The sequence below is a fragment of the Hypanus sabinus genome, chromosome 1 (assembly GCF_030144855.1).
Source record: "Hypanus sabinus isolate sHypSab1 chromosome 1, sHypSab1.hap1, whole genome shotgun sequence".
NCBI lineage: Eukaryota > Metazoa > Chordata > Chondrichthyes > Myliobatiformes > Dasyatidae > Hypanus > Hypanus sabinus.
The window spans coordinates 80,097,496-80,123,531 of record NC_082706.1 but is presented as its reverse complement, the minus strand read 5'-3'; the positions used below and the strand labels follow the sequence as shown (position 1 = coordinate 80,123,531).

The 26,036-nt window shown below is 39.3% G+C and overlaps 1 protein-coding gene across 13 annotated transcripts in view; it reads left to right on the top strand.

The window, feature by feature from the left end:
• The window catches only part of rims2a (regulating synaptic membrane exocytosis 2a), a 1,025,605-nt gene that overhangs the window by 198,841 nt on the left and 800,728 nt on the right, over positions 1-26,036 (top strand). For 5 of the 13 annotated variants that reach the window (XM_059971246.1, XM_059971261.1, XM_059971230.1 and 2 more), the window contains exons 2-3: positions 15,333-15,365; positions 15,763-15,849. The exons of 7 other annotated variants lie outside the window; for them this stretch is intronic. In XM_059971246.1, coding sequence (XP_059827229.1) covers positions 15,333-15,365; positions 15,763-15,849 — 120 coding nt within the window. The remainder of the gene's footprint in view (positions 1-15,332; positions 15,366-15,762; positions 15,850-26,036) is intronic. One more of the 13 variants, XM_059971267.1, reaches the window with a different exon arrangement.

Below are 26,036 nucleotides of genomic sequence, written 5' to 3'. Positions count from 1 at the left end.
AAAAAACCCAGACGGTGCCAAGCTGTAAGCGTATGTGTGGTGAAACTTGTTGGCTGCTGCCAGCACACCCTCAGATGTGTTGGTTCTTAACACAAATGGTATGCTTCGATGTACACATGACAAATACATATCTTGAATCTTGAATCTAAAGCTAATAATTTTTATACAGTGAGTAGTTCAGAATTCTAAATAAATATATTTTCAGAGAACACATATGTATGTGCAGGTCACCACATAGTATACCGAGATTCATTTTCTTGCGGGTATACATTGCAGAGCAAAAAATACAATAGAATCAATGAACACAAAGACTGATAAACAAGCAATGTACAAAACAAGACAAACTGTGCAAATACAAACAAATCAAATAATAAATAAATAATACTGAGACCATGAGTTGTAGGGTCCTTGAAAATGAGTCCACAGGTTGTTTCAGTGATCAGTTCAGTGCTGAGATGAGTTATCCATAGTGGTTCATGAGCCTAATGGTTGAAGAATAAAGTGTTCCTGAATGTGGTGGTGTGGAACCATTCAACCAGATGCTCTCTCTCCATCCAATATGCCAATTCATCACCACCTTTAATGCTGGCTTTTAATAAGCTGATATTTTCAAAAGTACTCTTAAAAATAAGCCTATAATGTAATAATTAACATATTAATGAATTTGTACTCAAATCTCTCTAGATTTAAGGTAATATCAGACTATTTCCCTTGTTATGGTTGTTATTCCAAATGTCTTGCTATGAGATTATGTTTTTGCTTTAGTACAGTTGGTAACAGCCAAACAAATGCTCATGTATTTTCAGGAAACCTCTACTTTCTTTTCTTTCAGAGCAAAAATAACCTCTTATATGATTTGCTCTTCTCCTTTAAACAACTATGGCTGGATTTCAAATAATTTCTTGCTTGGGTGCAAACCCTCACAGGATTTTTACTGGGTAGGTGGTGGGGTGGACACTATCAGTATATAACTAGAAGCAATACAATTCATTCTGAATGGAACATCTACACATCCTGATTCAGTTGGATCTCCTTCATCTACTCTGCCTTGGTAGAACAATTTTCACTTTTCTCATTCCTGTATGGTCATTTTGGATTTTTACAGGGTTTATCATCTGTGTCTAGAAGGAACTGGATTATATTGAACTCAGAAGCGCAAGGCTAAATCTATAGTGGATAAATCTGTTTCATTCAATAAATCCAACTGGAAATGCCAAGACCCAGAGAAGAAGTGCAGTGTTTACACTATAGGTTTATAGATCATACAGGGGGCAGAGTTGCATACTCACATCTCCAATACAACAAGTTCAATCTTTGATCTCCAGTGATGTCTGTGTGGAGTTTGCATGTTCTCCTTGTGACTGTGTGCGTTTTCCCTTGGCACTTGTGTTTCTTCTCACAAGCCAGAAACTTGTGGACTGTTCTGCCAAACGGCTGTTATAAATTGTTCCTAATGAGTTGGTGTGTGCAGCAGTAGTGGTGAAATCTGGGAAGATTTGATGTCGAAAGAAAGTATTCGCTTTATTTGTCACATGTACATCGAAACATACAGTGAAATGTGTCGTTTGTGTTAATTCAGATCAGTGAGGATTGTGCTGAGTAGCCCGTAAGCATTGCCATACATCCATAAGTCTATAAACGGTTGATGGTTGCCACAGTTCTGTTAAGTTGCTCGAAAGGGTCATTTCAATTCATTAAGTAACAGGAATTGTATGGCAGCAATGCTGGACTTCATCCTGACTTTAGCTTTTGTGCACAGGCAGGAAGCATGACTAAGCCATTCCCTTGGAATGCAGTATTACAGATTGAATGCAGTGGACATAAAGAGTAGAGGAAATTGCTGAGAAAGAGAGGGATGTAGATAGAAGGGGAATGACTTTTATCAGGACCACATGTATTGTACATGTGTTGTTCAAGGACTAATGATCATTCATTACCAGTCTGTCTGGATTAGCAAAAACATCTCCACAATCTCCATTAGCACAAGAGCACTGCAGGGATGTGTACTTAGCCCCCTGCTCTACTCACTTTATACCTACGACTGTGTGGGTAAGTATTGCTCTAATATCATATTCAAGTTTGCTGATGATACCACTGTTGTGGGCTGCATCAAAGGTGGTGATGAATCAGCATACATGGGGGAGATTGAAAATTCGGTTGAGTGGTGTAACAATAACAATCTCTCACTCAATATCAATAAGATCAACAACTGATGGTAGACTTCAGGAAAGGATCATGAGGCAGGATCATCAGAGGATCTGAGGTGGAGAGGGTTAGCTACTTTAAATTTCTGGGTGTCACTATCTCAGAGGACCTGTTCTGGACACATCATATAAATATAATGGTGGAGAAAGCACAACAGTTCTTCTACTTCCTCAGCAGTCTGCAGAGATTAGGCACATCATCAAAAACCTTGGCAAACTTCTATAGATGTGTGGTGGAAAGTGTGCTGACTGGCTGCATTATGGCCTGGTATGGGAACATCAATGCCTTTGAGTGGGTAATGGATTCAACCCAGTACATCATGGGTAAAATCCGTATAACCGTTGAGCACATCTACGTGAAGCATTGCTGTAGAAAAGCAGCATCCATCATCAAAGATCCTCACCACCCAGGCAAAGCTCCTTTCTCGCTGCTGCCATCAGGTAGAAGGTGCAGGTGCTCCAGGACTCATGCCACCAGGTTCAAGAACAGTCACTTGAACAATCATCAGGCTCTTGAACAAAAGGGGCTATCTACACTCATTTAAGGACTCTTTTACCCTGTTATTTCATGCTTGTTATTTATCGCTGTTTATTCATGATCAGCATTTGCAGTTTGTTTACAGTTTACAGATCCTGTTCTATAGTATGCCCACAGAAAAAGAATATGAGAGGTGTCCATGGTGACATGTGTGTGCTCTAATAAAAAAATTACTTTGAACTCTGGACTTCGAGCATGAATCACAGTACAGTGTGTGAAATGGTCAATAAGGGTTTCTTCAGTAAAAATTGCTAGTTATTATTACCCCAAAGTAAATTTATTTATTACTAAAGTGCATTTATGTCACCATATACTACCTTGAGATTTATTTTCTTGTCTGCATTTACTGGAAAATAAAAAAAACAATGGAATTTATGAAAAACTATAAGTAAAAAAACTAACAAACAGCCAATGTGCAAAGAAAGGCAAACTGTGCAAATAAATACTTCTGAGAACATGAGTTGTATAGTCCGTGAAAGTGAGTCTACAGACTGTGAGGTCTGTTCACTGTTAAGGTGAGAGAAGTCATCCATAGTGGTTAGGAATCTGATGGCTGTAGGGTAACAACTGCCCCTGAACCTGGTGATATAGAACCTAAGGCTCCTGTACTTCCTTCTTGTCTTGACTCGCTTACTTCCCTGTCTAGCCTCTGCAGTGAGGTTTAGCTGCCAAAACGCACCGTCTGAATGATAGATTTCCTCCTCCCTACCAAGCAGAAGATACTTCCACCTAACAATGTAGTTTGAACACAGGACTTTATTGACCAACAAAGTATTGGTATTGGAAATACTGATTCTGACAATATGCCTTGGAGAGGAGTTTGGAATGAAGATGTTCCTGCATCTTATGCACACTGACTGTGGAAATTCATGCTTTTGTAGGACAGTGGAAGAAGCTTTGCATATTCCGTATATACAATAGATACATATATTGGATAAACCTTGCACTCAGCATCAGTAAGACCAAGGAACTGATTGTGTACTTCAGGAGATTAATGAAAAACAGTGACTTGAAGTATATTTCATTTATATTTATTGCATATATTTTATGAGCTGAGAAATAATAATAATTTATTTATAGTCTTCATATATTGGATTGGTAACAACATTTCATCCTCAATCACCATCGGTACAGAGGCACCACAAGGCCGTGTGCTTAGCCTGCTTGCTTTACTCACTATGTGGCTAAGCACAGTTTCATTGCCTTATTTAAGTTTCCTGATGACACCATCGGCCGAATCAAAGGTGGTGATGAAGTAGTGTATATGATGGAGATTGAAGATTGGGCTGAGTGGTGCCACAACAACAACCTGTCGCTCAGTGTGAACAAGACAAAGGAGCTGATTATAGACTTTAGGAGGAGGAAAGCAGAGGCCCATGAGCCAGTCCTCATAAGGGGATCAGAGGTGGATAGCTTGAGCAACTTTAATTTTCTTGGCGTTAACACTTCAGAGAATCTGTCCGGGATTCAGCACATAAACAGCAGTATGAAGAAAGCACGGCAGTGCCTCCACTTACTTAGAAGTTCGCAAAGATTCAGCATGACATCTAAAACTTTGACAATCTTATATAGACATGTGGTGGAGAGTATATTAATTGGTTGCATCGGAGCCTGACAAGGAAACACCAATGCCCTTGAGTGGAAAATTTTACAAAAAGTAGTGGATATGACACAGTCCATCACAGGTAAAGCAATTTCCACCATTGAGCATATCTACATATCTCTCTGCGCCCCTCCCCACTGACCAATGCATTGTAACATTTCTTAGGCTATGTCCACACTAGACTGGATAATTTTGAAAACACCGGTTTTGCATAAAAACGATAGGCGTCTACTCCAAGCATTTTTGAAAATACTTCCACCACATTAAAATGGGTATTTGGGTGAATCTCCTCCTACTGGGCATGCGCAGTCAACAGAAAACAAGGGACATGTTTGGTGTCAAATCTCTTGGTGAAAGTGCATGTTTGTGTAGTTACAGACTAGAAAAACTTAAAAGGAAATTGCCAAACGATGGACAGCTGTTGGCTCTCATGCAGGAGAACTTAAAACTAAAAAAAACAAATACTGGAGCGTACGGAGGCAACCGACAGGGAGTTCACGGACAGTATGACCCGGCTGACGACGAACATTGAAAAACTGACCAACTCTGTTGCATTAATAAAGCACCTTGTTAAATGTATAAAATGTGTCTGCATCAGTATTATCTTGTATTTCCATACAATGTTACATTAGGCTGTTATACATCTATTGTCAGAGAAGTACTTGCATAAATATATAAACCACCTTCATACAAGCAAGGACAGAAAACAGGGCAAAGTGAGTATACTTATTTATTCAGTAATTTATGGGTTAAAGTATTTGCTGAGTACATTTCTAATTCTTCTGGCTTCAGTCTTGTTGCAGTCTGTTCTGAAATTGTTAGGTTGTGTGGGGGTTTGCGTTCAAGAAAACAATGAAATGCTGCCATCTGTTCCGGCACGTCATGACAGCGTTTCTAGGAATCTCTGGTTACCCTGTCCATATTGCTCTGCCCAAGTGGCATTTTAAAATTTATACGCTCTGGAGGGTGTTTTAGAAAGCTCCATTTTTGGGGGAGGAAAACGCCATTTCAGTGTGGATGGAGGGTCAAAAAGAAGAGAAAAAGCTTCGGTTACAGATTTATCCGGTCTAGTGTGGATGTAGCCTTAATCTATCTTGACAGTCTTCTAAATTAGTTGAACAAGTTACTCAGTTTCATCGTAACTGATACATTAGTGTGGCATCCGTGCCCCCAATTTACCCTCAGTCGCCTAGGGTGAACCGCCATTGCCCCGCCACTATTGCGATACTTCGGTGTAAATACAGTGTAATGCCCCCCCAGTACACGCTCGCAACCCAAATACAAGACAATACACCAAAAGTGAGTATGTAATTGCAATTTTATAGTTATTAGAACTACAGAAATAAATTAGAAACAGGTTAGTAGAAACAGATAACCTAAAGGTGCCAAATCAGTAAGGTTATCAGTTGTGCACATAATACTTTAATATGCAGGAGCTCACGCCTCCGGTTCCATCCACAATGACCTTCTGAGCCTTTGGCCACCATCCAAACCGCCGACGTCCAGTATCTGCCGCCCTGGAACCGCTGTCCACTCCTCACACATCCGTCCTCCTCGCTCGCCTCCCAAAAAAGACCGCAAACTCCCGCTCAGCTCACACCTACAAGATAGCATAACAATTCCCCATTGGTTAGTTCCCCCCTTACCTGCAGTCATAACCCAAACATTCCAGACACCGAAACTCATTACAGCATTAAATAACATTACAGTGAAGCCATTTCATTATAACAATACAGAGAAGCCATTTTGTTAGCCTGTTAACACCACAGTTACAGGTACCAAGAGCCCTACATTAGCAGCAGTTATGATGCAACTGATCCTGTAAGCTGAATCAAAGGTGGTGAAAAATCCATATATTGGAGGGAGAATGACAACCGACTGAATGGTGCCTCAAGAACAACAACAACAGCAAGACCAAAGAGCTGATTATTGACCATAGGAGGAATAAACCGAGGGTCCATAATCAGTCCTTCTTAGTGGATTGAAGGGTTAAATTGCTTGGTGTTATCATATGAGGGGATCTGTCCTTGGACCAGCATGTAAGTTCCATTAGAAAGAAGGCACAACAGCGCCTCGATTTTCTTAGACATTTAAGCAGATCCAGCATATCATCTGAAACTTCAATAAACTTCTATAGATGCATAGTATCCTGACTGGTTGCCTCATGGCCTGGTATGGGATCACCAATGCTCAGGAATGGGAAAATGATGGATGCAGCCTAGTCCATCACAGGAAAAGCCCTCTTCACCACAGAGCACATCTCCAAGAAGCACTGCCACAAGAAAGTAGCATCCGTCATCAAGGACCCCCAACTTCCAGACCAGTCTCTTTTCTGACTGCTGCCATTGGGAAGGGGATACAAGAGCCTTTGGTCCCATACCGCCTGGTTCAGGAACCATTAGTTATTACTCTACAGCCATCAAGCTCCTGAACTGATGTAGCTATCTTCCCTCACTCAGCTCTGATTGAACTGATTTCATAATGTGCAGACTCCCTTTTATGGACATCATTTGTACAATTTGTCTTCTTTTGCACATTGGTTGTTTCTCAACCCTTATAATAATTATAATAATAATTCATTCAGGTTTTACTAGCTTGAGCTGAGACAAAAATATATTATAATAATTATAATAATAATAATAATACCCTAACACAGAATTACCAACAAACTCAGAGATAATGAACTTTTGGTCTACTATCTGGTCAAACAGGGCAATACACAATCAAGAAGCAAGCTGGATTAGGGAGGAATTAGAATACTGTCAAACAATTGAAGTCATGCAAACACATGAAGTTACGAAGGATATACTAAAAAGGGTTATAAGAGTACCTACAATTGGAAAAGTACTGGCAGTGATAATATCCAGAATTATTGGTATAAAAATTTACTTGCCTTCATCCATACCTATTAATACATTTCAACAATTTTCTTAAAAATCTTCAAATAGTGCCCAAATTTTTGACAGAAGTTAAAACAAATCACTTACCTAAAGGAGAAAACACAAATGACCCAGCAAAATATTTACACAAAATACATATAATTGTAACATCACGTATCCCACAACTAATCGCCACTCACTGAGGTAACCACAATATACTCACATAAGAGCAGGAAGGATACTGAATGGGTATGAAAGGATGTAGAGAACACCTGATAACAGATTCTGTAGAATGTGACAGAATTTACTTCAAGGCTTAAGAAAATCAGCCAAACAGAGCTCAATAGTAAAAATATAGGAAAGGCAATAAATACTTGCACTGTACAAATAGTAACATATTCTTTTGGCATAATATTTTGGCCCAAAACCAATCTAGAAAATTTACAAAGAAAAATAAGATCTGAAGTGACAAATTTTAGTAACACTCAAAAGCATGTAGATTAACACTACCTAGAACAGAAGGAGGAAGTGGAATAACAAACATAAAAAAATTGCACATCAGTCAGATAAAACTTATAAGAACCATCAATGAAAACAGGATTCAGCACTCCACACGGGCATATGCACCACTAAATGTAAATGAAAGCACAACACTGAAAAATTAACAAATTATCACTATAGAAGAAAAGGTTAACCAATGGAAGAGAATGACCCTCCATGATCTGAGCAGATTAGCTGTCGAAAAGGAAGCGTCAAACTCCCGGATCAGAGTTGGAGGCCTCTTCTCAGAATCAGAAGGGTTCCTTGTGGCAATACAGGACCAGGTGTTAACACAAAAATGATCAAAAATACATAATAGAAGACCAACAAATTCAAGGCAATAAATGCAGAAAAATGCCCAAAAAACCTAGAAACAATCCAACACATTATAAGATCCTGCAGAGATTTAACTCAATCTAATTACTTACACGGGCACAATCAAGTGACAAACATGATTCATCAAAATCTTGCTTTAATATACAAATTCATAAAAGACACTAAATTTTACTAGAAATACAAGCCTCATCCAAGTTTAAAGTTAAAGTCCAACAAATTATATTACAAAAAATCCATTATTACAGATAGGATAATCCATAGTAACTGGCCAGATACAATATTAAAGGATAATCATGCAAGGACAACTTACCTTAGATAAGGGCATTCCAAACACACATAACATACAAAAATCCATTAAGTGCAAAATGCCAGAAATATGTTGAATTAAAGAGGAAAGAAGAAATTGAAAGACCAATAGTAATATCTGCAACTGGTATTATCTGAAAGTCACTCCACACTAGCATTAAACAATTAGCAATATTATGTAAATCTCCAGAAAGCCACAATACTAAACACCATGAGAACAGTCTGGAAGTTCCTAGCAATTGAAAAATAAGTTTGCTTGCTCGATCTGTACCTCAGCTTTTACCAGCTTGAGCTGGGAAAAATTAAAAATAATATTCATAGTCACTTATTTATAGAGTAATTTTCATAGCAACAATGTAGTTTGAAGTGCTTTACAATGGGATAAAGTGCAAAAATAACAACAAAAGATGAAATAATGTTAGTTGAAATCAATGTTAAATTAATAGCTTTTGAGCTGGCATTTAGAAGTGTCAATTGAGTCTACAGCCCTTGTAGTTTTAGCTATTGAATGCTACAGTATAGAAGGGTAGTTAGAAAACAGCTGACCTGCCAATTATCTTTTTCATAAATTATTGTATTATTTTTATTTTCCTGTAAATGCATACAACATGACATTATGCACTTTGATAATAACTGTGTTTGTACTTTGAACATTATGCAAATCTTTCCCATCATTACTGTCAGTAATTGTTTTTCCTTTACATCTTTACCTCTGCCTCATCCACCAGGAGTTAGCAATACATGAGATTGTCAAGCAATGCCACCAATATGATTAATTAATGAATTGTAACAGTTGTTTGAAGGAAGTTGCTGTCAGGATGGTGGGTGACTCCAAAGGAGGAACTAGTGAGAGTTCAGACAAATATGTTCTTAATAAAATGAAGGTGCATTCCTTTCAATCTCAGCTCAAGATACAGGGTTGGAAAAATCAATAACAGGAAATAATGGGAAAAATTGGCCAACATTATTGAAAACCTAAAGAAGATGCAGGGATAAAGTAAGAAAGAATTGTTTAAGAATACTCTGAGAAGGAACATCAGTGAGAAGGCTGACATTCTTCATCAATATTTGAAAGGAAAGAGTGTTATGTCTAACTAAAACTAAGTCACACTCAAGCTGTACCTTATTCACACAGAAACCCTTCTAGAAAGAGAGACCAAGAGAATCTCAGTCACCTGACTTAGTTTTCTATACACTTTAAACATAAAGATATAAAATTATTAACTACAGTGTCAGTGGATATAGTTACCAGCTCAGCTTCAACAATTTGAATACAGTCAGGTAAATTTGCAGAATTATACTTTTTACAAGATAGAAAACAGTATTTTCAATGCTCGTGTCTAACTACAAATAGCAAAAATATAACCCTTTTGTGACAGTCCTGAGGGACAGCTCCCTGGAATATTAGATTCAACTTTATTGTCATTGTGCCAAGTACAGATACAAAGCCAAATGAAATGCAATTAGCATCTAACCAGAAATGCAAAGAATAGTGTTATTTACAAAATAACGGTGAATAAAAAGTAAGTGCTACAGCACACAAATATAAAAGTACTGAGTTAGTACAATATGGGTGCAATACTGCTTAGTGCTGTGATGTGAGGTTCAGCAGGGTCACAGCCTCAGGGAAGAAGCTCTTCCTGTGCCTGTTGATGCGGGAGCGGAAGCTGCTGTAGCACCTAACGGATGGGAGGAGAGTAAAAAGTCCATGGTTAGGGTGAGATGCATCCTTGATAATGCTTTTTGCCCTGCCCAGGCAGCATTTATGGTAGATGTTCTCAATGGTGGGCAATTGGGTGCTGATAATCCACTGGGCAGTTTTCACACCTGCTGGAGTGCTTTGCAGTCCGATATGGGACAATTGCCATACCGCTCTGAGATACAGTTGGTGAGTGTGCTCTCAAAGGTACAGTGGTAAAAGTCCGTCAATATCCCGGGACAGAGGTGAGCTTCCTTGATGCTCCGCAGGAAATAAAGGTGCTGTTGCACCTTTTTGATCAGGTTGGAGGAGTTCAGGGACCAGGTAAGATCATCGAAAATGTGAACACCAAGGAACTTGAAGCTTGATACACACTCCACTACAGCTCCGTTGATGTAGATAGGGACGTGAGTGTGGCTCCTAGCATGCCTGAAGTCCACAGTGATCTCCTTGGTCTTCTGGGTGTTAAGGGCCAGGTTGTTGTCGGCACACCACGCAACCAGGTGCTGGACCTCGTCCCTGTAGGCTGTCTCATCATCCCCTCTGATCAGACCAACCACTGTGGTGTCGTCTGCAAACTTGATTATGGAGTTAAAAACATGTACAACTAGCCAGACCATACAGAGACAAAACGGACCTGCCCTGAACCGCACATCAAGTGACAGGAATATGCTTTTAACAATGTTTTAATACAAGAGACGGCCACTTAACACTTGCATTGTTTCAATATGACAGAATCAGAAAGCTCCACATCCAATGATTGGTTTCACTAGCCACAAGCTGTTAGTTGGAAGTTAAATTGTGAACACATTTTACTTTGTGAAGATTATTTTTCATATTAATTAGTCAATAATTATTCTATCCATAATTTAATAACTCCAGAATAATCTTTAACAAGTGAATCATAAAGCCAAGGTGATGACCTCTTTAAATTCTAAAATGACAGCTTGAGTGTGGATGTAAAATGCATGTATGGTTCTGAGTCAAGGTTTTGTGGACACTGATAGGGAAATGAACATTAGCAAGGTAGCATTTCTGGTATTACAGAAAAATCTGAATTTAAGAGAGCCAGGATCCTTAGAAATCCAAAGTTGACCTTAACTTAATAAAAAGCCAGTGATATAGAGCGTAGCTTCTGAATTTCATCTTATCCTTGTTGGTTAAAATTATGGTGCCACTGAACTTGAAGACTACTAATTTTATTATTTAGAAATGAATGGATAGTTTGAATAATTACAGTGCACTCCGACTAACATTGATGGTGGATACATTAATTAGAAATAATTCTGAGGAACAGCATTATTCAGCATTCAGTAAGGTACAAATTATTTGAGAATGGACAGAAGCTCCTTTTAAAGGAAAAATTTGTTTTATTTGTCACATGTACATGAAACAGAGTGAAAAAGCATTGTTTGGATCAAATCATATCAGTGAGGATTATGTGGCAGCCTGCAAGTGTTATCACACTTCTGGTACCAACATTGAATGCCAACAACTTCCTAATCCTTACCAATCCATACATCTCTCAAATGTGGGAGGAAACTGGAGAATGTGGAGGAAACCCTTGCAGTCACTGGGAGAATGTACAAACTCCTTACAAGCAGTGATGGGAATCGAACCCCGATCTTACCTTACAGCTGGCTCTTGTATGATGAACTATAGTATTTATGGAAGAGATCCAACAAGTGTGGATGAGGTTAGTCCAAGCGATGTACACAGGATGTTACACAAAACTCAGATAGAAATATCAGATAGATTCTGAAACTAAAATTCCATGGGAACCAAGGGAGAGTGTCCAGTTAGAATAACAGTTGACTCAATGGGAGAAAGAAAAGGCAATTGTGAATGGAAGTTTTGTTGAAAGGAAGGCTGCATGGTGTGTTGCTCCATGGGAATCAATGCTGGTTGCCTTGCTTTTTGTAAAGCAGTTATTGACTTAAACCTGCTTAGAATGATTGCCATGAAGAAGTATGCATATTTATTCAAGTTGTCACTGTGATTGACTGCGAGGAAGAATAGTCTAGGCTGCAGGAAGTTATCAATCCATTAGCTAGACGCCTACAAAATTGCCAAGTGGAGATCAGAATGTGTATATAGGAAAGACATACAAGGCCAGGGACTAAATAAATAATATTGTATCCGGTGTTCCCAATGTGACCTTCTGTATGTTAATGATACCCATTGTAGATTGAGGGACCATCTTGTCAAGCACCTTCACTCCATCCGCAAAGATCAGGAATTCCTGGTGGCAAACCATTTTAATCCCATTGCCCATTCCCAGTCCCATTCTGACATGTTAGTCCATGGCCTCTTCTCCTGCCAGGATGAGGGTGCTCTCAGGTTAGAGGAGCAACACCTCATATTCTGCCTGGCTAGCCTTCAACCTGATGGCCTGAACTTGATTTCCCTAACTTCCAGCAATTTTTCTTGCTTCCCATTCCCTCATCTTCCATTCCCACCTCTGGCTCCTCTCTTACCCCTTCGCTTCTCCTCAGCTATCTATCACCTCCCCCTTGGTGCCCTTCCTTTTTCCTTTTGTCCCATGGTCCACTCATCTCTCCAATTATATTCCTTCTTCTCAACAAGTGGAAAGAAAGTAAACATTTCAGGTTGAAGATCACTCTTCAGAATACATCTATTTTCAACCTGAAAAGTTAACTCTGTTTCTCTTTTCAGAGACTCTGCCCGACCTGTTGATCTGTTTCTGGAACTTTCTGTTTTTATTGAGTCCTTTTCCTTATAGCAGTGTGCTCAAGTATAGTTCTGGTCAAGATGGTGCCGAGTTGCAGTCTCCATCGAGATTGGTTGTTTTTTAAGTTTGTAGGTCAGGTTAGGGTTGAGGATAGGGTTGTGAGGAAGTTATAGGGCAGATTAGTATTTAAGGGCAGGGATGTTAGAGTTTAGGGACAAGGATATGGAGGAATTAGAGGCCAGGCCTTGGTTCTGCACTCTGAATTTGAAGTTCAGTGATGTGGATAAGTGATGAAGGACATCTCAATCTAGGCCTCCACTCTGTGCTGGAAGTAACAAAGGAGACCAGATCTCCTTATGCTCTTGGAGGCCAATGATGTGGACATTGCTGTTTTACTTCACTTTCGAAGGCCAGTAACATGGACGGGTGATGAAACACAGCCATGGATGTCCGTGGATCCCAGGGTCAGGTGTCAGTGGGTCCCAAGGTTGAATGTTAGTGGGTCCCAGGATCAGATGTCTGTGAGAGCAGATGGAATTAGGACCAATCATTTGGCAATCCTTGAGTTCGGATCCTGTCATCAGCTAGATCAGGTGTTGATACTGACTGAAGAACTTAAACCAAAGGTTTATCAGAAGTCTGGACGTTGAAGTCTGAAGCCTAATGGCTGAAGCCTGCAGGCCTGGAAGCTGGTCCTGGGGTTGCAGGATTCTCCATGTGTGTGGGTGGGTGAGAAGGAGGAAAGGGGCTTGTTTTACTGTTGTTGTTTTATTGCTTGTTGTCTTCTGTTTTGCTGTGTTCTGTGTTGTTCTGCCAACCATTGTGGGCATGCTATGTCAATGCCAGAATGAGTGGCAACATTTGTGGGCTGCCCCCAACACATCCTTGTGTGTGTTGGTTGTTAACGCAAACAATGCATTTCATTGTATGTTTCAATGTACACGTGATAAATAAATTTGAATGGGAAGTGACAGAAGTTACAGTTGCAAAGTGACATTTAAATAAGCTGTGATTCCAATATCTGATTTTAAAGATTTTTAAGTAAGACTTAATTTGAGGCTAATACCAAAACACAAACTTCATAATATACGAGTAAGATATTGTTGAGGATTTAGGTTGTTTGCTCACAGAACCAGTGACAAGGTGCTTCACTCAGAAATGGTCAGTTTTAGAATGAGTGATGTTTTAAGACCTATTTGTATTACAAATAAAAGACCTTTTATGATGCTGGATAGATATAGATCCCTTGGTGTTAAATATTCAAATATGATTGCATGCACTAAACATGCAATGCACAGAACATGCTCAGCCACTTCTGAAAAGCAGCTTCATTGTGAATATCAAATAGCTCCTAGCTCATACACTTTATTCAGAAAATCTCTCATTTACTTAATTCCCTTCAGCAAGTGTTAGATTGGGCAGGGATGGATCAGCGTGCACAAATAAAACAAAATCTAAATTATGAAATGATTTAATATAGGCAGAAGGTGTAATAGATGCTTAGTAATCTGAATTTGTAAGTTGGTTTAGCTGTGAGTGGTTTTTGTTCTGTTTGGCAGTTTCATTTTAGTTTATCAAACGATGCCTCCCTCTACCTGCCGAAACTGTTATTGACTTTTCCATGGATATGAATAAGCCCTGACCTAAAAGGATTTTACCTCTGTGTGTTTGGCGGGATACACCTTACCCAGAGACCATGAATTGATCCAGTCCCTCAAATTGAGCTCAAGTGAAAACTTCCTCAATTGTCTTTGATAATTGGACATGCATGGATACAGTACCCCATTGTGACTGAAGTTGCAAATAGAAGTTGAGCATAGGAAAAAAGCAAAAGTTGAGCCTTTTTTGACACAAGTTAAGAACTTTCTTCTAAGACATCTTCCTAAAGCAGAAATTCCCGGTGGCCAAACATTTTATTTCCCATTCCCATTCCCATCCTGACATGTCAGTTCATGGCCTCCTCTTATGCCAAGATAAGGTCACCTGTAGGGTGGAGGAACAACACCTTATTTTCCATTAGGATAGCCTCCAATCTGATGGCATGAATATTGATTTCTCCTTCCAGTTAAAAAAAATCCCTTCCTTCCCTTCTTCCTTCTTCTTCTATTCCCCACTCTGGCCCCTTACCTATTCTCACCTGCCTGTCACTTCCCCCTGGGTTTTCACCTCCTTCCCTTTGTCCTATGGTCCACTCTTCTCTTCTATAAGAATCCTTCTTCGGCAGCCCTTTATCTGTCCAACCCACCCGGCTTCACCTATCACTTTTGAGCTCTCCTCCATCCCCTCCACGCTGCCTTTATATTCTAGTGTCTTCCCCCTTCCTTTGCAGTCCTGACGAAGAGTTTCAGCCTAAAGCATTGACTGGTTATTCATTTCCATGGATGCTACCTGACCCGCTGAGTTCCTCCGGCATTTTCTGTGTGTGGCTAAGACATTTGTTGTCACTGTATTTTCCTAAAACCATGCCTTTATAGTTTTATTTAAAATTTTAATTTTTACTTGCTCCTGCATTGAGTTGTGGCACTTGTTTTTTAGGGTCAAAGAAGAACAAAAACCTCAACAGCCACAGTAAGTAATACTTTCTGAACGTAGTGGGCTTGGAAACGTTACCTTGCAGTGTTTTGTCCCTGTGCTTTCTGCACTTTCTGAGTGTTAGCTACTCTTGGCTGCAGCTGTAGTGCATCATTCTGCTTCCTGATTGGCTGTAGGAGAGCTACGTCAGCTTCTTACATCATCCACATCCAGAATAGTTGTAGTTTGTATTGCTCCCTGCTTCTGGATTGGTTAAACATTAGCTGATATAACTTTGTCCTACATTGTTACTTGCTGGGTCTGATTGCAACTCCCATTCGCATTTGGCTGTGGCTTCTTTAACTTGCTGTGTTGTTTAGGTGCAAAAACACTGAGGCCAGCGATTAAGTGATTTGTTTCATTGTTCAGTCACATTATTTGCTTATTTAAACAGGTGGTTTCCCTTTAGTGGGATCACTGAACTGGTAAATAACGTTCTTCAGCCACAGCAAAAACAACAAAATGAGAAGGAACCCCAGGCGTAAGTAAGCTGCTGAATATAGTTTAACTTTCTCTCTCATAATGACAATGTGTGACACTGGAACATCATGCTTGGTCACATATGATTACTGAACTTTAATTTGAGTCATTTGCTGTGTATATTTGCATCATTTGTTTTGTTTCCCTCAATGCACACTTTTAAGTTTTTTTAAAGTCAGATGTAATTAATAAAATCAATAGGAAAATGGTTAACCAGTTATTAGCCCACTACTTAAATATTTTGCAATGTCAAGAAACTATACAACTGAATGTTAGCATTTTTATTGTATCTTTTGCTTTATGTAGACAGCCCTGTTACTTTAGTAGGATTTTGCAAGGCTGCTTTTTTTTCTAAATAGAGAACCCAGAGAAAGCTGATCAATGAAGATTATTTTCCAGTCAGTGTTCAATACATTTATTGTACATCACCCAGCTAATCAATTGAATTATTTTCTAAAAATGCACTAATATAGCAATTCCAAGTTCTTGATTTGGAATCTAACCCATATAAATCATTTATTTATTGTTTATGATTTATTTATTTATTTATTGAGGAATAATCTCCCTCCAACCCTTTGAGCTGCACTGTCCAGCAATCCCCTAATTGAATCTGAACCTAATCACAGGACAATTCACAATGGCCAATTCACCTACCAACTGGTGCATCTTTGAATTGTGGGAGGGAACCGGGATACCTGGTGGAAACCCACGCAGTCACTGGGAGAAGATACAAACTCCTTAGAAGCAGCAGCAGGAATTGAACCCAGGTTGCCTGTACTGTCAAACATTGTGCTAACCACTATACTACCATGCCGCCTCTACCATTCATGCCGCTCCCTGGTTTATGATGCCAAAGTATTCACCAAAATTTTTATACATTTATCAGTGCTATAAAATTAACTTTAGATCAAGTTGTTTACGGTGAAAACTGCTTGGTCAAGTGACATTCTGCAACGTTTATCATTGCAGTTTCAAACCTATAACTGAAACACTTACTTGAGACACACATACTTGCATTCCTTATCAAAACGAACGATATTTTGTATCGGGTTGGAAAACACTTGGATAGTTGCCATTTATCTGGTGAAGAGCCTCAAACTGGAAATCTAAATTGATTTTGTATACTAAGGAAGGAAGATTATTGTTGACTCTAGTAAGACCTAGATGTGACTAGTTTAAAAAATAGTTGTCCACATTTGAAAAGAAAAAAAAATGTCTGCATGTACAGCTTTAGCCTCATCTGTGGTACCTGTGTTTTGAGTTTGCTAATGCTAACAGGTATCTGTGCAGAAAGTGATTGCTGCTACAAGGTAGGTCATTTCAAATGTTTTTTTAACAATTGATTGTGTGGATTTTTAATTTTTTCTAATAATCTTTTGGTGTTTGTGTGATTTATGTTGGTGTTCGTGTGTGTCTGGTAATCCGATTAGGACAATACAGTGGATGTGAATGAACAATCTGATTTGTGCTAACCTATGAGGTCTGGAAGTGATAGGTTTTATACATTGAGTCTGTGCCTGACATATATACATAGCAATGAGAAAATTAAGAGCATAGCATTCATCCCTGACTGTCTCATCAGAACTTGCAGCGTTCTGAAAATAGATATGTTTCTGAGAAATCTGACGGGGGGTTTAGTAAATGGGAATATTTTCCTATTACTTCTCCCCTGAAGAATTGGTACCTGGCCAGTAGTTTGTGGTATATTTCTTAATGCAAATTATTCAGCTTGCTTGTGTGCATGTAAATTCCTTAGTTGGTTGTGGGAGGCATCATGGTCAACACAATTCCTGTCCTCAAGCTTGAATGACTGATGATGGCTTGTGATTAGAATAAGGAAACCAGTCTAAATTGTCCCTTGAGTTCCTGAAGTATTAGTATCCTAAGGAAATCAACTCAATCAACAGAGATGGCAGGTTAAAGTTCAGACCCTACTCTTTGATCCAGCAACTAACATAGATACCTTTTTGCAGCTGGGTTATATGTATCTCCAATCTGGTGAATGTTCAGTGTTGTTTCAATTACTACTTCATTCATTAATGACATTCTGTTTGATTGTGATAAGTCTTATCTCTCATCCTCCTCAATCTTCTTACAGCCTTTGCCATGGTTAATTACACTATCTTCTGCTTCAGCTTCAACATCATTTTTCTGATTTAGACTTGTCTGATCCCACCTCACCTACCTGATTGTAGACACACAATCATGTGGAATGATTTCTATTCCTCTGTTTGTTTTATTACCTCTGAGGCCTCCCTAGGATCTAACATTATTTCTCATCAGGATTTTGTCGCTTCCTCTAACATTGTCAGGAAAGTCAGTATCAACATCTTACTGTGACACCTAGACCTACGACATTGTCAACCTCCTTGATTATTTCATTGTCTCTGGTCAGATTTCATGCTGACTTCCACTGTGAATGATATAACATTTGTGATAAAGTATTGGGAAGAACAAAGCTTTTGCCTTCAGTCCCCCTAACTACCGTGTTCACTGGTCATCAACTCCACCCATCTCACTAACAGCTGTCTGAAAGTGAATTAGAGGGTTTAGTACTTTGGCTCATGCTATTACTTCTGTAGAATTGTCTTATCTGTCTGCCTTGGCTCATCAGACATATTAATATTCATGCATTTGTACACCTGGACTTAATATTTTTGTTTCATCACTAATTGAAGTGTCTCACTCTGAAACAAGATAAATATGACCTGCAACCGTTTCTCATGCTCTAACCCCCACCATCCCATTCAGTCACAATGCCAGTGTTTACTGTAATACATAGGCTCTCAATCAAGGAATAATTGTGCCCTGTTTATGAATCCTTTTATGACCTCTCTATGCTGGAATCTCCTGTGGCTCTAAAACCTCCTAGAAATCTTCACTGCTTCAATTCTGATTGCTGCTTTTTACCCAAATTAATGGGCATTGTCTTTAGCTCCTAAGTTTCCTCCTCAAACCAATGCTTTGCAGTGCCAGCAACCTGGGTCCATTTCCACCATTGTCCGTAAGAAATTTGTATGTTCTCCCTGTGACTACATGGGTTTTTGCTGTCTGCTGCAGTTTTCTCTGATAGGTCAATTAGACATTGTAAATTGTCCTGTGAAAAGGTTAGGGCTAAATTTGGGGTCCACTGGGTGCCGTGACTCGAAGGGCTGGAAGGGCCTATTCTGCGCTGTATTAATAAATGTCTAGCTTTCACACTTTTCTAAACAATCTAGGAAGTCTTGTTTCAAAAGTTGCTAGATTAACTAGTTTTGTTATAGTTTTGTAGCAAGATTAAAAAATAAGGACAGTGAAGTCAACAGAATAGTTGTTGAAGATTTTGATCAAATCATCAAGTACCCATGAGTTCCTCAGAACATTGATAGCAGTAATATAAAGCAAACAAAAACTTCCAGATGTTCAGTTTCAGGAATTTAACTTGCACAGTTAAAGAGGGCAATTTAAATTAGTTTTCTGCCAATACTGAAATGCTACTTTCAACACTTAAAAGTACATTTCTTTGAGGCAAAGACCATTTTTATTTTAATCATCAGAAAATTAGAATTCAGGTATGTTATTTGTCAGCAGGCTGTTCGTCTATGTTTTTATCAACGAGATTCTTCAGTGAGTACCCTCATTTTTCAAAATTCCTGGTTTACATTGTGTGATGTGCTCCCTCTGGTATCTGTATTTTTTATGTGTCCCACAGGGAGGAAGTGAAGGCACATCAGCACGATCATGTGGTCAGACCACCAAAATTCATGATAAAATGCTCATTTTAGTTCTTACAATTCTTCATGTTATTCTATTTAGATTGAAGAACATGTTATAGCATTGTAAAGTTAGTTCTATACAGTGATGTAAGTTAATGATACTCCTGTCTTAACAGTTGATTCCTTGTAGGCTTTATGTTCTGAAAAGTTACAGATATTTTAATTGATATTAAAACTAATAAATGATGAGCAAAGGAATATAGCAGTTGAAGGAAGTATCAACTCTGCTTAGTGTATAAAGAATATATTGTGGTTCTGTAATCAGTTGTCTCCATGGGGAATGCCATTTGAGGAAAGCACAAATGTGCCCCCTTTGATTTTGCCTATTGAAAGAATTGCTTTGATGATCCCAGGTTAAGCATGACAACTTAATGAGACAGGTTCCCTATGAATATGATTCTTACTGCAGAATGAAATGAACCTAAATCCACTGTACAGTTTTATAAAACATTATTTACAGTATGTGGTGAGCACTATATTTACATTTTGTCAAAAATGTCCAATGTGTGAAGTCTTCCCATGTTGCTGGAAAGAATCACCTGTGTGAAAACAATTGCTCCAGGTTTGGTACTTGGCATTTTATGAATCAGAATTGGGTTTATTATCACTGACATATGTCATGAAATTTGTTAAATTTTCTTGTTAAGCCATTAGTCAGATTTTGATAAAATGCACTGGCTAATATCAGTGTTGTGGGGAGACAGCTGAGGTCTTAGATTTAAGCCAATTGGGAAATGGATTAGTGGAGAACTGTTTTATATCTACAGGGTATTTGGGATGGAATGCTTGGTTGAGCATTCTCAAATTGAAAATGCTCAGGTTTGAGAGGCATAGATAGGGTAGATAGTCAGTACCTGTTTCCCAGGGCACCAATAGCAAACACCAGAAGGTATATGTAAAAAATTAAGGGAGGGAAGTTTAAGGGAGACATCGGAGTAAGTTTTTTACACAGTTGGTAGTGAGTGCCTGGAATGACTTGCCAGAGATGGTGGTGGAGGCTAAAACATTAGGGGTATTTAAGAACCTCTTGGACAGGCACATGGATGAAAGAAAAATGGAGGGTTATGGGGTAGTGTGGGTTTAGTACTTTTTTTATAGGATTATATGGGTCAGCACAACATGGAGGCCTGAAGGGCCTGTACTGTGATGTAGTGTTCTCTGGTTCTATGCAGATGATATATTACAACTGGAAAGATTGACAATAGTGAGTTTAGTATTCACTTTCTGGGCTGGACTTCTTGACTTTACAACTTAGACAACAAGTCACATAGAAATGGATTTACAAGGGATAGGAGATGAGCTGGGTGGAGATACGTCTCTTCTAAAGGAGGTACAAGGAACTCCCTCCCTCCACTAGCCTGCAGATCACCCTTGGGCAAGGTGGAGCACCTGCTTTGCCCACCAATCAGGGTCATGTGAAGCCATGGTAGCAGGAGGTGGATGGCTGTAATAACAGCTGGTGCATGTCACACATCCTGGCTCTGTTACCACTGACACCAGGCAGATGATCTCTGAAGAGTATTGATAATGGCTGCAGTCACCTGTCTTGTAAATACATGACCCAGAAGAAGGCAATGGAAAATTACTTCGGTCGAAAAATTTGCCAAGAACAATCATGGTTATGGAAAGACAATGATCATCCATGTCATATGACATGGCATGTAATGAATGAATGAAAGGGATGAGCTCACAAGTTACATTTTCAATAACTGGATGCAAAATAAAAGTTAATTTTCAGCAGCTGTCCGACTATTTCTGGAGAGCTACAACTGGAAAAATGAATTTACCTTTGTATTGAATGATACACCTCCACAATTGTCATGGCTTCTTAACCCTGTACAAGGGTTGACAGGAATATAATGGGATACACTTCATTTGTTTCCACGAGTGGTACTGTGGCAACATCTACAAAATTTACGCCATTGCATGAACTGAGGCATCATCCTGATGAAGGGTCTTGGTCTGAAACATTGCTTGCTTATTCCACTCTGTGGATGCTGCCCAACCTGCTGAGCTCCTCCAGCATTTTGTGTGGATACTCTGGATTTCCAACAACTGCAGAATCTATTGTGTTTATATACTGTTTAATTTTTTTCACATTTTTAGTAATATACCCTGGAAAGTTCCAGGGTAGAAAGTTTTTAGATTTGTAATCTTCCTCTGTCTACAGGAATTCACTAAAGTTATTTCAAATGTGCCACATAATATTAGTGCTGTGGAGAAATTTTAATTTCTTAACTTTGAAACTTATCAGAATTTTCCATTGTTGTTAATCTGGAACTCCCTACCCAGTAGGAAAATGAAACTGAGGCCACAAAATTAATAATGCAAAACAAGTACAGATTTTGCATCAGTCTTCACCGTAGCAGATACCAGAAGGTGGAAACTGGAAGGAAGAGACACAGAATTTTTTTATTTCCTGTGTCACAGGGGCACGGAAAATTGGTACTATGGAGGTAGTAACAAACTGTCACTTAATTCTTAAAAGAAGCGTCAAGTGAAATAGTTGAACAGTTACTACCCCACAACCATCAGGGTCTTGAATAAAGTGAATAACTACACTCACTTGCTCATCCATTCCGATGTTCACACAACCGATGATCTCACTTTAAGGGCTCTTTATCTTGTTTTTGTGACATTTATTGATATTTGCAATTGTTGTCTTCTGCACTCTGGTTGATCTTGCATTGATCCTGCTGTAGTTACTATTCTAGAGATTTGCTGAGTAGGTCGCAGGAAAATGAATATGGTGACATATATGTACTTTGATATTAAAATTTACTATGAACTTCGATGCTTTAGTTTTAATTATCTAAAGTTCTCTCTAACTAGGTAGCTGTTTAAAAATAAAGGTTGCCCATTAAACACATAGTGGAATCATTTCTATTTTCTGTTTTTTGAGTTTTTTGAACTTCCCTAAAGGGTGGTAGAAGCAATCTGAATATTTTTCAGGCAGAGGGAGGACACTTCAAAGCAACATTAGGGATTGGTGACGATTTGTAGCAGGGATATGCAGTTGAGGTTACAATTGGATCAGCCATCATTTTATTAAATGATAGAACCAGTGCAAAGGGCAGAGTGGCCTACACCTGCTATCATGTTCTTGTAAATCATTACTCCAAATTTTAGTACCTTGAGAAAACTGACAAAAGTTGGAAAAATATGGCCTTAATATTTGTGCAAATTTGGAAATTTCTGACATGCAATGAACAGTATTACAGCAGATTTGTCAGAAATACAGACCTCGGTTACACAGTATTTCTCAGTGTTTTTGTAAAGCAGCACATAAGTGGGCTGTAAATATCCATTTTACTTTAAAATTAATTCAAAATGAATTTAATAAACTAGCTTTTTATAAAAACTTTACTGACTTCTGCCTTGTAGTCTGTTTCTGACACATGCTTCTTTTAATAAAGCATTTGCAACCCTCGTTGAAGAAAATATTTCCTTGCAGTTTTGAAGAATTAGTCTATTCTCTGAATGCCCTATTCGCCTCTTACGACTCCTGCTCGGAGGCAATCTCCCTGTTGTTAGATGGCATAGAGAGCTCTGCCAATGGGATGAGGGCTGCAGCTGAACTGAAATGAACATCTTCAAGCAGAAAGGGTTCATACTGACATGAGGGTGAAGAGGCTTTTAAAATAATTGACTAACTTTATTTATGAACAAAATAGAAAAGCATTACTGGGTCTAAGCTAAGGACAGAGGTGAGTCTCCTGCAACAGGACAGGAATGTAAATGGATATCTAAATAGTAGAGAGGATCTGCTGTTAAAACAGAGTTGCATTGTGCACTAGTGTTTCCTGTTTATAAGGGGAATTCAATAGAAATCCTTTCCAATAAACTGTACGCGGTTGTTATTGGAGCTGTTGTCCCCTTCCTTTCCAGTTCTCGACACTTTATTAGGAGAGAAGGCAGGAGTACGCAGTTGAGAGGGATGATAAATCAGCCATGGTGATATGATGGCCAGACACGATGGCCTAAATGGCCTAATTCTGCTTCTGTCTTATGGCCTTATGATCAATTATGATGTTACTGTTCCCTATATTTATCAATCTGCAAAATGTAACATTGCTCATTACACACACACACAAACACACACACACACACACACACACACACGTGCTACAGGCAGTCCCCGGGTTACGTATGAGTTCATTCCTGAGTCCATCTTTAAGTCGGATTTGTACGTAAGTTGGAACTGGTACATCCGGGATTATTTAGCGTCAGTCAGTCAAACGTTTGTCGTAGTATATAGTATATATTTCACCTTTCTATGCATATAAAACACTTAAGAAATGTACGTATTCCAATAATTAAACCAGTGGGTTGCTTAGTAATAATTCTAGCTTTCATTGGGGCAAGGCGTTTCACATGCTCCATTATTCTCACTTTATCCTTCAAAATTGTTCCGATCGTTCACCAACTGTAGCCTAATAATTTTCCAATGACTGATGGTGTTTCACCTCTTTCCACACGCTTTATTATTTCCACTTTATTTTCAATCACGATCGCTTCCCGTCAATGGAACAGAAATACTGCGGGCAGCGGGTCCCGAGCTTCGCCGGCTCCCAAGGTCCGATGGGTCCTAAGGACCACCGCGCTGAGACAGGTTCAATGGGACAACTGGGAGCTGTGCTGGGTTTGGGTATTTGATCATCCACAATATTCCATGTGGGATTTTAAACTGGAGGTGGCAGCGTTTTTTTACGAGGTCAAGTTGCGAGCTCGACATTAACCGGGGATGGATGGTACGGGAGTCACTGGATTGACATCAACCCGGCATGGGAGCGCTCTGTTGGTCTGTCACTGGATCGAACTCGGGAAGTTCCATTCTCCAGCCTGGTGCTGATCTCACTGTGCCACCAGCCAACTGGAACGGCGGGGGGTGGGGGGGTGGCTTCATGGTGAAACTTGCTAAGAAAAATGTAAGCCAAATACAAAGTTACACACTCAACACAGTGTCAATGGCAATGACTTAAAATAGCGGACCGCATCGCAATCCAACTTAAAATGGTGGACGGCGTTCTCTTTCCTTGGTTCATAAGTACAAGTTGTCTGTAAGTCGGATGTTCGTAATTCGGGGACTACCTGTATTTGTTTGCAATAAGCATAAAAATGCCACTTGGTTTTGCCAACATGATCTGTTTCTCATATCTGAGACACTTGACTTGCTAAGGGATAACAGCAGATGAAGTAAATTTACAAACAATTCATTCTGACATGGCCTTTGTGAAGGATCCCACACACCCCACTCATGGGCTGTTTTCCCCACTCCCATCATGGAGGAGGCTATGCAGTATCCATGTCTGGACCAGACTCAAAAACAGTTAGTTTCCCTGAGCAGTAAGACAGATCAACAAACTAATTGACAGAAAAACATGGGGAGACCAGGGATTATGTGTGTGGTTTTAGTTTAGTTTTTACTTTAAGTGAGACACGTGCATATGACATGGTGGCGTAAAGATGTATGTCATTCGCGTACTTCTTACATGTAATCCATAATGAATTAGCTAAATAGAGAATGCTTAATCAAACAATATATTTACAAATATCACTCAAATATTACTGAAGTATTAAATACACAACACAGCTTAGCTGTAAACTCGGACTCAATATAGAATGCATCTCAACTCAAATATATAATGTGTTGCTCTCTAGTCATATTACATTTCTTGCTTTTGTGGGGTAATGTATTTCCTGACAAGGGGACTTACTCTGCTTAGCATGTAAGATTAGTGGCTGTGAAACAATCTCAGGATCTGAGGCCTCCATGGTTGTTATAGGAGTTGACTCTGGGTCTGCAGGAAGTAGTTCTGACAGATCAGGCTCGCTTTCTTCTCTAACAATTGACTCTGCTCTCTTCAACTGATCATTGTTGTATCTCCAGATCGCATCAGACAATTTCCACTGTGTGGGAGAGTGGTCCACTTCTGTCCTTAATCTTTCCAAGTATCCACTTTTGGTCATCTCTGTGGTTCCTCACTAAGACAGTTTGTCCAGGAGTGAAACATCAAAACTCCTTGTTCGAGGAGCCCTCAATTTGTCCCAGCTGTTTCTCCTGCAAAGATTAGTTTTGAGGAGATTCAAGCTTGGACTGAAGGGACAGCCCAGTAACAGTATAGCTTGTAAGTTGTTGGTTGTGGAGTGTGCTACATTGAGATATGCAAGGAGGAAATTGGCGAGCTTCTGATTCAGGTCAGTGTAGTGTGTTCCGCTGACATTGCTCGCAGTGTGGTCCTTAGACTCTGCCTAGCTGGGTGGTATGGTGAAGATCTAATATGTCTAATTCCATTAACTTTCAGGAGTGATTGAAACTGTTCCGCAGCAAGCCGTGGTCCATTGTCACTGACTAAGTGTTCATGAAACGCCAGTCCTTAAGAAGAGACTTCTCAACACCTCAAAAGTGTGTGAGGCTCTAGTGGAGGCTATT